This window comes from Aplysia californica, unplaced genomic scaffold (genome assembly GCF_000002075.1).
Source record: "Aplysia californica isolate F4 #8 unplaced genomic scaffold, AplCal3.0 scaffold00804, whole genome shotgun sequence".
Taxonomy (NCBI): Eukaryota; Metazoa; Mollusca; class Gastropoda; order Aplysiida; family Aplysiidae; genus Aplysia; species Aplysia californica.
In genome coordinates this window covers 142560-157893 of record NW_004798074.1, presented here as the reverse complement: position 1 = coordinate 157893, position 15334 = coordinate 142560, and the positions used below count along the sequence as shown (strand labels likewise).

Genomic DNA, 15334 nt, shown 5'->3' with positions numbered 1-15334 from the left:
CTTATTTTTCTTTAAAAGTTCACTATATTTGTGGGGGTTTTTCTTTCTATTATCATGTTACCCTTTGCATTTCAGGTGGAATCATCAGATTCCAAGGAGAGAGTGATTGTGTTTTTCAAAATCCGTCCTGAAGCAATCACTCCAGACAACACTCAGTCCAACATCATTGTGTCATCCATGATTGACTCCCCTCTGAACACTTTGTACCATGCTGTGCAAAAGGTGAGGACAAGTCGGTCTCCTGTAATCTCCTCTGTTTTTCTCGATTCTTCCTTCTCTCATGCCTAGAGATGTGTGTGTCATTGCAAGGTGGTTTAATTCAAATGACTGTCTACTGTTCATAGCGAACACCTCTGTAAATAGGTATCAGACAGTCGACTTTTGTTTAAATTGTCTTTGTATATTTTTCTTTGAAGAGGTAAAAATCATGTTCACAAAATTTTGATGCTGAAAAATTAACAGATCCTATAATATCATAGGGGTTCTCAATGGCCTAGTGGCTTTACTAGTGGTTGAAAGGTATTGCAAGAAGGTCCTTTCTTTCTTCTCTGTTCTTTTATCAGTGTGTATCATTACTTAAACTCACACAGACTGGCGTTTTGTGAGATGGAAAGTTTATAGTTTTATTGATAAATAAAGCTACCCCTTTAGTAGAAAACACTTAATGTTACTGCTGTATCAGGTTCTAAGAAATATATCAATTGTTCTTTTATGCTATTATTTAGTTTTGCAGTTTGCCAGGGCGTATGTTCCATTACTTTTGGTAAAAATTCAGTTCTTGTGGTGTCATTAAGTTCTGGGGGCTACAGTGGCAAAGTGAGCAATGAGTTCAGACTCAAAGTAATGTCAAGCAAGTGTCAGTGATTTGGATTGGTGGTCATTGGGGTGTGTCCTTGAGCAAGCCAAGACAACCCCAGCTCGAAAAATAGGGTGCAGCACAGTGACGACCAGCAATGGCATGTTTATGAAATTGTTTTGTTTTTGTGTGTGTGTGTGTGTGTGTGTGTGTGTGTGTGTGTGTGTGTGTGTGTGTGTGTGTGTGTGTGTGTGTGTGTGTGCGCGCGCACGCGCGTGCCATTTCTAATTATGTTTGCATGTTTGTTTGCCATTGTAACTCAAATTTCCTCAGGGGGACCCAAAAAATGTAATTTATTTATTGTTATCCTTTGTCCAGGTGTATGCTCCATTACTTCTGGACGATGGAAAGTATAGTCGTAACCTTGACCCCAAACTGCAGAGTCTTCTGAGTGAGCTTGAGGCTGGGCTGGGTTCTGCCATGCGCAAGAAGGACCCCAGCTTCAGGGGTCGTTCTGGTGACGGGGGAGAGGAGAATCTCGGCAGTGAGCAAACAGTTTTTTTCTCTTACTTACTTTTTATTTGCTTTGTTTTTACTGTTATCATGCCAAGTCTCTTTATTGAACGTGGGGAAGTGTTCTATTTTCTGCAAATAAGCTGTCTAAGGCAGTTGTTCTTAACTTTGTTTGAAGAAATAAACCCCACAAGTTTGATACACGCTTTCACCAAACCCTTTAGTGGGGTGAACGGAATGGGCACAATGTGCATTTATTTCTCTTGACCTCCACTGAACCCTTGAGACTGACTCACAAAACCCCTGTGGTTTGACTGAACCTTGGTCAAGGACCAGTGGTCTAATAGAGTGCACTCTCGAGGACAGCAGAGATTTTTTAGCTCACTTTTTTGTTGATGTATCGTGTTTTATTGCCAGCACCAAATGACATTTATTGCCTCAATATGGATTTTTTTACCGGAACAAACCATATCCTGTGACTGAATTCACGCTGTCAAGAAATTATGTACACTTAGTTTTGGACTGATCATGTCTTACACAAATGTTTTGAGTTTGAGTAAAGGCTTTTTTTCCTTTCATGCCCATTTTTCTCTCTAAGTCATTGAAGAGTTACTTTTTCCTGGCACTGAGTTATTGTGTTGATGTGTGACCGGTAGGCTACAAACATAATATTGAGAACATATTCAAGTGAGTAAAATTGTCCTATGTTTTCTTTGCTTGTATGACCAAGGGCAGATATCCTCCCTCAGGTTTTTTTCCTTGTCTGTCTGACTCTGTGCAAGTGTACTCGTGTTTTGTTTGTCTGTCTATCTGTCTGTCTATCTGTGTGTAGGTACTCTAAGGTTTTGTCTGTTTGCAGGTATGTTTATGTCTTATTTGTATGACTATGTGTAGATGCTCTGTTGTTTTGTTTGTTTGTCTGACTGTGTGCAGATATCGTCATGTTTGATTAATCTGTGCGTCTAACCTTGTGCAGGTAAAGCGATACTTTGTCTATCTGTTTGTGTGCAGGTATCTTGACCCCCATGGATGAGTTCCAGTACTGGCAAGACCTCTCTCGGTCCAGTGCAGGTAGTGGTGATCAACGGGAAGCTGCGGAGAGCTATGTGGAACTGTTTGGTCCTATCTCCAAAGATTATGGGGGGCTGGATGCGATGCCCCTGGGGGACAGCATGGAACTGGTGGAGATCACACAGGACACGTTGGACGATGTGTGGAAGCAAGGAGAGCCACCCTACCCTGAGCCACGCATGAGGCATCTTATGGAGGTCATCGGTAAATGAAGATTGTTTCCTTTAATGAATTGAAATCTGTTTTGGTTCTTGTGTACTATGCACGGTTGAGGCACAGGGACCTGTGGTGTAGCAGTTGGGCACTCCGCTATTGGACATAGAAAGGGAATGATTGATTCCTGAGTGGAGAAGCTTTGTTTTTTAAAATTAGGCACCTATTTCTTTTTTTGGAACCTCATATCCCTCTCATCCCAAGTTGGCCCTGACAGGCAAGTTTGAAGCAGACTTCCTCCAAATGATCTAAATTGAGTAAATTCAGGCGTAAAACATTTACAATTTAAAAATAAAAATGAACTAGGTAGAAGGGCACCTGGAGGAGAGTGAATGTTTCTCTGGAAGAAGACTGGTGTTCAGACATTCCAAAAGTTTTGTGCGCTACATGAGGATACTATGGAGTTAAAGAATCCTTTATCTTTTGCTTGTTTTCTGAACAGCTGGGTCTCTGGGTCGTTATGTCCAGCAGAAACTTGCTACAGTCAACATGTGGACTGGTCAGTTTAGCTCTGTGCGTGAATCGTTGAGGACCGGCATTGGGCTGTGTGAGCGCTGGGTCAGCTCGTGTGAGACCTTGACCTCACAGTTCTGGAAGAGGTATGCACCACACCCGTGGAAAGGAGAAACATGCAAGTGTAGGAACCTCAAAAAACTGGCAGACAGGTTGGAGGAGGTACGATTGTGTGTCTCCATTTGTTTGTGTATGTGTGTATACTTTTAAAATACTTCAAGAAGGTATGATTTTTTTCAAACTTTGTAAACCTGTATTCTGTAATCATAACTCAACCACTATAGCCTTAAAATATTATTCTCCACTTTTGGCTATCATGCATGTACTCAATATTCACAGGCTTCAAAGAGATGATGTTACTTGACCAAAGTTAGAGTCACAGCAATAGATGTAATACAAAACAATGTTCGAACACAATAGAGAGCTATGGGTATATGGTAAATATGAGATTGTTGCAAAACAAAACTATTTCACATGTTTGATTGTCAGTTTAGTCAATATGAAGAAGTGTCCATCAAAGAGATTTGATTTATTTGTGAGACTACTGTTAATTTCTCTGAAGTATGGTGACAAATCCCGGCATGGAGTGCTGTGCTATGTGGTGTTTGATAAAATGAGTTGAGTCATATGTTTGTCAGTTATGTCTTTTGTTGGTCATTTCCTGCTTCTTACACCCCTGCCTGTATCCAGATCTTGTCCATCATCCAAGAATTAAGTTATGTGTACATCATTTCCTGCTTTATTCTTCTCCCCCCCTTTCCAAAATCTCCCATCCTTCTTCCTCACTACCTCCTGGGTGGTTCCAGATCCTGTCTATCCGTACAGTCCATGAACAGCTCCTACGCCTGTTGTCTTCACAAGAGCAGAAAGAACTCAATGTGGCTGAAGCCTTCAACCCCTTCCTGGGTTTGAACCCTCTGCAATACAACCCCTACACCCAGCCCTTATGGGCGGCAGCCGTGGCTCAGTATGAGCGGTCCATGGAGCCAGCGCAGCAAAGAATTGCAGGGAAACTGCGTAGCCAGTTCAGGCAACTAGACCAAAACCCACAGCAGGTGAGGTGTGGTGGGGTCACACATTGCTTTATCTGTCCTGTAGCATTGTTTATCTGTCTGGGGAAGTCATTTGTCCAAAAATAAATAACTTGTCACTTCTAGTTTTCATTACACAGATATGATGCCTTAGTACTTATGAGAAACAGTCACTTTGAAGGATAAGAGCTCAATAGTGCAGGATATTTACTGATTATATGGCTGTTCATATTTTTTCTGCAGTGGTTTGTGTCCAGATGTTTTTACGAGTTGTTGTTTTTTCCTGATGTGTATTTTTGTTTTACAAAACATTGAGTATCACAAAACCCACTCTATAAAGTTGCACATTGCACACAAAAAAAGATGGAAAATTAATTATTCGTTCTTCATATTGTACATCTTTTATACTGATATATATCTGGTGTTTTTGGTTGTCATGGGACCAAATTTGTGCAGTGCAGAGATGTGCATATTCAAATGTTTTATTGTTTTTTGTTGTTGCAGCTGTTGCGGGAATTCCAGCGGTACAAAGAGCTGGTACGTCGACCGATTATCACCAAGGAGCTGGTAGCAGAGAGGTAAACACACACACACACACTTATGTTCATACACACACACTCTCACACACACACACACACACACACACACACACACACACACACACACACACACACACACACCCGCATGCAGACACACACACACACTTACATTCATACTCGCACATACACACAAATGCACACACATAAACACACACACACACACACACACATGCACAAGCACACACATACACCCACACACACACACACACACACACACACACGCACGCACACACATTTACATAAAACCATGTATATAAACAAAAATGCACTTACACACTCTCACACATAGTGTAATCTTGTTTGTTTGTCGGTACTAACAGTTTTGTTTGTTAAGGGGAGAGATGACTTTCAATTCACATTCAAGTTGGTGCTAGAATATTTTTTCTTAGTTTTTTTCATCAGTAGACAGAAAAGTATGTCCCAAACACATTTAACTACATCTTGAATCGGTGAAATGAGTAGGAAATGGGTAAAAATAGGTCTGAACATGCTATTAATCTTTAATTTTCAGAATACTGATGCAAAATTATCCCTTGGTATTGCGTTCAGTACAAGCATTTGCACCAAGACAACGAGCATAGGCCATTCACATGGGGTTTTATTTTTTCAATTTTCTCTCCTTTAAATCTTTAGAGGGTGGGATTTCATTGATTATGATTCCTCAGGGTCCATCTTTTCAGTTTTCTTGAAACTTTGCATGCTTGTGTGTACAGAGAGACTCTCCTGGGCCAGCTGATCACGTATGTGCGACAAGTCAACGAGGACTTCAACTCTCGCACAGGACGCGGCTCTGGTCAGATCCCCAAGGGCAAAAACAACCCCAGCATCGTCAACAACATCATCTTTGTCAGACAGCTGGAGGCCAAGGTCAGAGCATGGGTTAAGGCCACCATAGATCAGACAGGGTCACGGCTGCAGTAGCTTCGGTTCAATATTATTAATTATGATAAAGGCACATGTGCTGTAGTTCTACACTGTAATATATGTGGTTTTGGAGGGAGGGGGGAGGGCAACTGGTAGATGCGACTTATTTTCTTTCCATTTGTTGTTCTATCAGTATGTTTTACTTCCTTGTTGTCAGCACTAAATCACTAACATCATTCCAAGTGCCTTAGTCATGTTTTGATGTGAGAAAATGAAAGAAAAAAATATCATCAAAAGCTGAGCCGTAACTTGGGCATTTGAAATTTTTCAGTTAAAAACTAGGATGGAAATAATGAAACAAAATAAAATTATGTCACAAGGTGTTCGTTGATGTCTTTATTGGAAAAACAGTATCTGGAAACCCCTTAAATTGAGTGGTTTAATAGTGGAATGACATTGACAAAATGACCATTATGTTGTTATGCTTCTCTTTACTCAAGAGTTGTAGAATGTATAAGCATTTAAGTCTAAACAATTTCTTTATTTTGAACTTGACATATGTGGGTGTTTGGAGGTTGTTACAGGTAGACCCAACTTCTTTTCTCTCCCTCCGTAGTTTCTGTCTGCCTCTTTTATTCCCTGCACTGAACAGCCATTATTATGTTTGTGTGTTTCCCTTTACTTCAACGTACCGGTTTTTGAAGGTATGGTTAAATTAACATCACTGTTGTACGTCTACATTTGATTATTTGATTTCTCGACAGATTGATGAGACCCGACTGATCGCAGATGCGCTACTGGGTGACCTTGACGGCTACCAGAAGTTCCAGAAGGACATGACTGATCTGAAGGAGGAGCTGGTGACTTGGCGCCGGGACCAGTTTGATGAGTGGACCAGGGAAGTGCAGGCGCTCATTGAGGACCACCGCAAGCCTCTGAGGTATGTCTATCCGTCCCCCCCCCCTCTCTCTCTCTCTCTCACTCTCTCCCTCTCTCTCTCTCTCTCTCTCTCTCTCTCTCTCTCTCTCTCTCTCTCTCTCTCTCTCTCTCTCTCTCTCTCTCTCTCTCTCTCTCTCTCTCTCTCTCTCTCTCTCTCTTTCTCTCTCTGTGTGTGTGTGCTGGTGCCCATTGAGGACTACCAGAAGTCTGTCAAGTCATTCTGCGAGATGACATTTGGCATTTTGAGCATGGTGGGATCTTATTATATTTGACATGATTTTTTACAATTAAAATTAAAGGTTCTTTTAACCTTTAGCAGGGAAATCAGAGAAAGAGAGAGAGAGGGGGGGGGGTGGAGAAGAGGGAGAGAAATAGACAAAGAAAGAAAGATAGAGAGAAATATATATTGGGAAGAACAGAGAGAGAAAGATTGAAATGGGCTGAGGGAGAAAGAGAGAGAGAGAGACAGCGAATTGCCATGCACAGTGTACAAAGTTGTAAGTTCTAATCTTTTGTATTTGTGCACTATAATAATTTATTTTGTTAAAACTGTCTGCAGCGTAACTACTTTCTAATCAATGCACATATGTTATCTTCTTCCCATCCCCCTCCCTCCCCACCCCACCAGCCTGGAGACGAGTGGCAAGTTGATGGAGCTAAACCACAAGGATGGAAAGCTGAGGGTCAACTACAGCGAGAGGCTGGTCACTTTGCTAAGGGAGGTCAGACAGCTCAGCTCCATGGGCTTCTCCGTGCCGGTCAAGATACAACATGTTTCTGACACGGCACAGAAGTTCTACCGGCACGGGGTGGTGCTTAAACAGGTGAGAAATGTTTGGGTTTAATTGTGTGTATCAGTGGGTTAGAGAAAGGGGAGGGGAGGGAAGGGAGGGGGGCTGAAAGAGAACCAGAGATGGGGTTATACATAGGGGGAGAGGCACAGAAAGACGGACAGACAGACAGCAAACAGACAGATAGACAGCAGACAGACAGACATCAGACAGACAGACAAGGGGGGGGGGGGGGCAAATAGGAATTTTCTGTCTGTTGTGTTAACAGTATGCTCTCTTTTTAAGTCAATTTGCAGTGGTAGGTCCTGCTTCTTTTCTCTCTGTCTGTTGTTTCTGTCTGTAGATATTGCTTTTTCAACACATTAAATAACCATTGTTGTGTCGATGTGTATGTGTTTCCCCAGATGTAGAAAGCTAATTTCTTCAGCACAATTGACCTGCAGACGTGACATGTGCTTATTCCCCCCCCCCCTTTCCCCCTCCTCCCTCCTCCCTCCCACTCCCCTTACCCCCCCCCCTTCCCCAACATGTGTGTTTAGATTGTAAAGCACATGTGCTATCTATTATTAATATTATTATTATCCCCCTACACAGGTGGCCCACTTCTACAACACCATCGACCAGCAGATGATCCCAAGCCAACAGGCCATGATGTTGGAGTCAGCGCTTGCCTTTGAGAAGTTGGTGAAAAGTCCAAAAGCCGGTGAGGAGGGTTAGGTTTTAGGGTCACCCATCCCCTTTCCCCATCCCTACCCATATTCCTTTCTTTTTAAAGGAAAAAAGTGAAGTGATAATAAAATAAGACTAATTAATAAATCTTGATATGAGACTATAAAGTATCACTTTAGTCAAATATGAGACTGTAATTAAAGGCTTTGACTTGAACTCTATAATATTCTTGACATTTCTTGAATGTTCTTACATTGACCACCGGTCACTAACTGGACCCTCAGGTTTCAAGGCAAAGGGAGACGATGTGCAGGTGACCTGGGACAACCCAGAACAGATGGAACACTACATCAAGAAACTCCAGACTGCTGCTGACCGACTGACCACTGAGAACAGGAAGCTGAGGAAGTCACACTTTGATGTGTCGGAAAAGGCGAGTTGGCTCAGCTTTGAGACAGTTTCATGGTGTCACATCATATCTAATTGTCTTTTATTCTTGTTGAGTGTCTTATGAAATGTAGTGACTTCTGTGACCACTTTTGTGAAAACTGTAACTCTAGAAGCTATAGCTATGCAATCCTAATATTGTGAGGAAGAAGAAAATGAAGATAAGAAGTAGAGAAGAGAAAGAAGAAGAAGAAGAAGAACAACAACAACAACAGGAAAATCGAGAAGGAGAAGAAGAAGAAGAAAGATAAGTCAAATAACAGTCTTAAAAAAGTTGATTCAAGATCAGAGATGTCCTATTTGGTTGTCATGTATTTTGCTGATCATATTTCTTTTAACCGCATGTGGTAGGAGGGTACCACTGGTAGGTCTTATTCCTTTTCCTTCCATCTATTGCTTTTGTCTGTCTGTCTTACTTTTTTTTTTGCACTAAATAATTGTCATCTTGTCAATGTGATTTTCTCGACTCTTAACAATTTCCCCATCTGCAATCATAGCAACAACAAAAAATCTAATTCGAGGGCAATAACAACAAGAAAATGTTCAACTTGATGATAATAACAGCTAGAAAACGTCTAACTTGATAACAAGAAAATGTTAAGCTTAATGACAATGACAACAAGAAAATATCCTACTTGATGACAATAATAGCAAGAAAACATTTAAGTGCGTGACAAAAACAACAAGAGAAAATCTAACAAATCTAACTGAACAACAACAACAAGGAAACATCTTAACTTTCCCCTGCGGTTGGTCACAGGTCCAACAACTGATGAGCATTGACCTCCTGCGACAGCAACAGCGCTGGAAAGATGTGCTGATGGACATCCGCCACCAGATGGCGCACCTGGTCCAGCAGGGTTTCGCCAGTGAGAACATGACCCCCTGGAAGGCCCACTGGGACAGGCAGCTGTACAAAGCTCTGGAACATCAGTACCTGCTGGGGGTGGAAGCGCTGAACGAGAACCTGCCTGAGATCAAAGTGGAACTCACATACAGGTGAATAAGTAAATAATTAACAGTATCTCAGCAATACTGACAAAATTACCATGCTCTGAGACACAATCTCAAACCAGTACCGACGATCAACATGCTTTAGTATACAGTGTCATACAAAAGCAGGCAATCTTCATTCTATAATACACAATGTCACACCAATACAGGCAATCAACAGATATGCAGTGGTAGGTCCTGCTTCTTTTCTCTCTGTCTTTTGTTTCTGGTTGCCATATCCCCAGATCAAGGATAGACATATAACTGTTGTGTCATTGTCTGTAAGTATGTTCAATATGTCTGCATTTCCATGAAAACATGATTCCCAAGTATGCAGGTGGAACATACACACAGACGACATCAGAACATCGAAACGACAATAACAGGCTGCTTTCTAAGTACAAAAATACCACCCTAGAATCGACAATGATAGCTGCAGCTATTTTTTTACTATACAGTTAGTGAGAACATAAACTGTTGAGAATGGTACTGTTCAACTGCTGGAAGTAGTGCTGTTTTGATGCAGATTTATAAATTGCCTATCGACACGTGAGAGGAATTGTCTGTGACGTATGGCAGGGAAACAGATTAAGACAAAAGTAACATATACAAGCGTCGTACAAGCATGCTTCAAAATGATATTAACACTTTGCGGTCACCTGGCGCAATAATGCACCGGTGAGAACAATCCGTTCCGGTCACCTGACGCAATTCTGTGCCTGGCCCGAGAAGTCCGTTACAGTCACTCTCCTGGCTGGGTGACCAGATGGGGTATTTTGAACTGCTGGCTGTGTGACTGCAAAGTATTAAGCTACCCATGATACCTAGCCATTTCTGTCTGACAATTCTGCTTCTCGCAAATATCTTCTCTTATGTTCTCTTAAATTCTTTCTTTCTCTCTCTCGCTACTGTGCCTCTGACTGCTGCACTAACGAAGAGAATCTCTCGTCTTTACTTACCAATTTTTATTTCTTTATTGTGCATATTATTGCGGCACTAAAAAGGGAATTTCTTGTTGTAGCAAGAAAAAATCCTTTCACAAATAATTCAAATTGTTGTACCCTGGCTGTATGCGATTCATGCTACTTTCCTATCTGTCTGTCCCACCAGATTGTTGTATCCAGGCTCTATATTATTCATCCCATTGTCTTATCTGTCCATCACTTCAGACAACAACGTCTACAGTTCCGTCCCCCTTTTGAAGAGATCAAGGCAAAATATTTCCGTGAGATGAAAAAGTTCATCAGCATCCCCAACCACTTCAAGGGCGTTGGAGACGGGGGTTCCAACCTCATTTTCACTGCCATCATCGACCGCAATGCTGGCAGCTTTGTCACATGCTACCGGAAGGCAGACATCTTGTTTACTCGTCTGGCCTCGGTGGAGGAACAGTTCAAGGTGAGTTGGTACATGGACAGGGTCAGAGGGCACTGAGAGCTGAACAAGATGGTTACATGTGGACGTACTGGCAGAGAACTCTCTTTACTGTAGACCTGGGTATACTCATGTTAAGTTTGTCTTGTTCGTCAAGAAGTGGAATTGTTTTGAACATTGTGGATACAGTATCATTTGGATTCTATAGGAGGCAGTCAAATAAATTGTGATATTAACTCTTATTATACAGTGCGCCAGTTCAGCTGGCTCAGTTGCTTACTGTCATTAAAAAATAAAAAAACTGTCAAAAATCAGAAAATTCATCTCATCTATAATAATCAAATTGTATATTTACTGCTCTGGTCAATCATCTCTGCTCAGTTTGGTATATATTTTATGCAAATAGGTTAAATAGGGGTGGAGTTACTTGGAAGTTTGTGATACTGAAAACTTAGATGACAAATCTGGCTACGAACAAAGCCTTTTGTACACTTCAAATTAAGTAGTTTGTATTTAGCGATGACTTTCTGTCTTTTGTGACTCCAATTTTAAGAAAAATAAGACTGCTAGAGTCAATTGCCCTGGAAGAACTCGAAATCAGTTTCTATCCAAAGGTTAAAAAAAACTCTGGTAAAGGAAAATTGGTAAAAATATCTTCTTACAAATGATGTTAAAGGATGCTACGTTTCAGTTGGGTATCAGGTGTGTGCATGCATATCAATAGCAGAAGAAGCTATAGCTATGCAATCCTAATATTGTGAGGAAGAAGAAAATGAAGATAAGAAGTAGAGAAGAGAAAGAAGAAGAAGAAGAAGAACAACAACAACAACAGGAAAATCGAGAAGGAGAAGAAGAAGAAGAAAGATAAGTCAAATAACAGTCTTAAAAAAGTTGATTCAAGATCAGAGATGTCCTATTTGGTTGTCATGTATTTTGCTGATCATATTTCTTTTAACCGCATGTGGTAGGAGGGTACCACTGGTAGGTCTTATTCCTTTTCCTTCCATCTATTGCTTTTGTCTGTCTGTCTTACTTTTTTTTTTGCACTAAATAATTGTCATCTTGTCAATGTGATTTTCTCGACTCTTAACAATTTCCCCATCTGCATATTTTCCTCACCTTGTCCCCCTTGCCCCTCCCTTTTCCTAGGACTGGGTAGTGCTGGGAGCCATTGACCTGGATCAGTTTGTCCAGGACAACCTAGTACAGATCTCAGACTGGGAGAAGAATTTCCGTGCTCTCAAAGCCCGAGGTCGGGATGCTGAGAAACTGCCCAGGTAACATTCGATAATTCTTTTGATCCTATTGTTTGTACAGAATACTTATAAGATGGAGGAAAGGGATGGGAGTGGTGGAATAGGTGGGACAGGTATTGCCAAGTAAGTCCCCAAGAAATAAATGGACTGCATTATTACAGAGTACTCTTAATCGAGTTATCATTGTTCAATACTCCTAATCTACTTGTTACTATAATATACTGTTGACCTAGTGTTATTACAGAATACCGTCATAGTAATTATTATGGAATATCCTGGCCTAGTATGTATAATAGAATATCCTTGGCCAAGTTATTTTATAACAGAATACGCTTGACCCAGTTGTTATTTTAGAATACTCAACATGTATTTGCTGTCAAAGAGTGCTCGCTATATAATTGTTCATAGAGAATACTTTCGGGTCTTCCTGATATAGGGATATGGTTCTTCATAAAGATTCCTCTTGGGCATTGTTCATAAAGTTATGATTTTGTCTCTTCAGTCAAATCAAAGTAGACTGCATCACAGTAAACACGACCCCCGTGAAGGCCGTGATCGACGACCACATCCAGAGACTGTTTGACGCACTCCTCAACTCTCTGCGTAAGTCCATCAACAGAGATGTCAGTGACATTGACACATTTGTCAGCTCTGCCATGGACACACTGTCACAGCGGCCACAGACTGTGGAGGAGATAGGGGAGGCCAATGCCAAGCACACAGAGTTTGGAGCTACCAAAAAAACAGTAAATACATTTGTTCCTATGCATTTCTACCTTATTATAAACTTACTGATATTTTGTCAAACGTTAAGTTTGAGTTTTTTTCATCTTTTTAAAATTGTTATTTTGATACAGTTTGATTCATTAATCTTGGGTCTTTTTGGTGGGATTCCATTTTAATTGTTCTGATTCCGAATTATAAAACAAATTTTGGTACAGTGCTACTGGTCCTCATCAACAATTTGACAATAGATACCATATAAATTGCCTATGTTTTTAAATTTGCAGTGCTCGAGAAACTTTACAACAAATGCACACCATTAGCCCAGTTGTATCATGCTGCACTGCTGGTGTGGATGACCCTGGTCCAATCCCCAATGGGCAGTTCTTGAACTTCAATTATTTGGGAAGTTTTCAAGGCCCTCCATCCACTTGGCAAGGTCCTACCAGAGATGGATATTACATTCACAGATCCTGCCTCTTAAATGACCTTATAATTTTGATAGGGGTTTATTTCTATACATCTGTACTACAAATGCTAACTAGAAAGAACAGAGCTGTACTCCCTAGTTGGGAAGTTATTTTATCACATACAGTCGAACCTGCTCTAACAGTCACCTGTCCAACACTATCATCTGTACAAATGACCCCTTCCCACTTCCCCCTTTGTGTTTTGTTTAAATATTATAATGACACTGTCCAAATGTGCAATGTCAAAGACAGTCGCCTTTCTCGTCAACAATACGTTGTCTTCTTGTACAATTTCGACTGTAACACTGCATCACATTCAGCCCACGTTAGCCCCTGACGGGCAGGACTAGCGCAGCCGGTATTTGAAATGATATAAATTATAACGATGGGGGTTTAGACTTTTCCAATCCCTCCAATCCTCAGGTGAAGCCTCTGTTTGAGAAGGCTGAGAGCAAGAATAAACTTTTGCGCTCGGTGGCTGGGGGAGGAGTGGACTCGCTGACACAGCTACAGAGTCGATGGGACAAGTTTGAGATCATGATGGAGTCACATCAGCTGATGGTCAAGGAACAGGTTAGTGGGTAGTTAAGGATCAAGTTGATTGGTGGTTCAGGAATGGATTAGTGGATAGTTACGGAACAGGTTATTGGGTGGTTAAGGAGCAGGTCAGTGTGTGGTCAAGGAACAGGTTGGTGGATGGTTGGAGGGAAGATAGATGTGTGGTCTAGTGAATGACTGGTCTTGATGTGGTGATGGTTGTTGCTGCTATTTTTAGTCCATGTTGTTGGTAACTATGTCATTTAAGTAGTTGTGCAAAGTGTCAATGTGGAGAAAGAAAAGCTGAAAGCCAAGCTCTTTGCTGTGATAATTCGTTAAATGGTTGTTTTCTACATAAATATTTTCAGAAATTACCTGTGATTTCCTTCCCTGTTGAATATATACGAACAAAAAAGAATGTTCAGTTTCGTTCATGTTAAGTAAGTTCATGGAGACAGGATTCTTGGCAAATGGAAAAGCTTAGGCTTAGGTCACTGTGTATGAAACAGGTGGTTGGAAGATGCCTCTGGTATGTCCTCCATCTTTTCTTTCGTTATGTTGCTTCTGTCTGTCTGTATTGCTTTTTCCATGCACTATCATCATCATGTCGATAAGCCACTCTACACTCAAATTGTGCACAGGAGAAGCAAAGGGAAGAAAATAACTGATTCGTGACAAGTCTCAAATGTGATGTGAAAGGTCTGGATTTGATCCTCATCATACGCACTGAGGAAGCCGTTAGTTTCTCACCATTCTTCTTTGCTTTCCAGGTGGAAGTTATGAAGAGCAACGTCCAGTCACGGGTCAAAGCCTTTGAACAGGAAGTGGACAAGTTCACTGCCCGCTGGCACCAGCTCAAGCCAGGTGATGATGCCCTGGAGGGGGACAAAGACACATGTGACAAGGCAGTGGCCATCATTAAAGAGAAGAGACAAGAGTTCCAGGAACTGGAGGAGACCATGAAGAAATTGCAGTGAGTGCATGGGTCAGATAGATGGGGAAAATAGGTGGGGTAGACAGATGGGACAAATAGATTAGGCAAATAGTTGGGGTTGACAGATTGGACAGATAGTTCGGGTTGACAGATGGGGCTAATGGATGTGGCAGATGGATAGGAAAAACAAGAAATATGGAACGGATTGATGGGACAGGTAAATAGGACAGATGGACAGGATAGATTTGTTTGGGCAGATAGACGGGACAAGTAGGTAGATAGTGCTCACAGATGTGACAATGCCAGGCCCATCATTAAAGTGAAGAGAGAGAAACTGGAAGAGACGATAGGGAAATTACAGTAAGTACATGGGTCAGATAGATGGGACATAAATATGGGGCAGACAGATAGGACAGATAGATGAGGCAGGCATTTATACATGTGAAGTTGAGGGAGGTTCTCAGTCCGGTGTGAGGTTGTTCTTGATTTCAGTGGTATCACCCTGTGTCTTGTCTTCCCTCCCCCCCTCACCTTTCTACCCTTTCCTCCATCCTAAACTCCTCCCCCCCTCCCTCTCCTCTTCTTCTTTCTATCTTCCACC

At 41.4% G+C, this 15334-nt stretch overlaps 1 protein-coding gene across 1 annotated transcript in view; it reads left to right on the top strand.

The window, feature by feature from the left end:
- The window catches only part of LOC101849009 (cytoplasmic dynein 2 heavy chain 1), a gene marked incomplete in the record, with an annotated part of 51676 nt that overhangs the window by 6319 nt on the left and 30023 nt on the right, over positions 1-15334 (top strand). The window contains 17 exon segments of the mRNA XM_013088750.2: positions 76-222; positions 1175-1340; positions 2321-2584; positions 3036-3268; positions 3913-4161; positions 4642-4715; positions 5450-5603; positions 6365-6540; positions 7168-7363; positions 7925-8033; positions 8284-8432; positions 9207-9445; positions 10609-10837; positions 11963-12090; positions 12572-12815; positions 13686-13835; positions 14570-14772. Of these exon segments, the coding sequence (XP_012944204.1) occupies positions 76-222; positions 1175-1340; positions 2321-2584; positions 3036-3268; positions 3913-4161; positions 4642-4715; positions 5450-5603; positions 6365-6540; positions 7168-7363; positions 7925-8033; positions 8284-8432; positions 9207-9445; positions 10609-10837; positions 11963-12090; positions 12572-12815; positions 13686-13835; positions 14570-14772 (3110 nt within the window).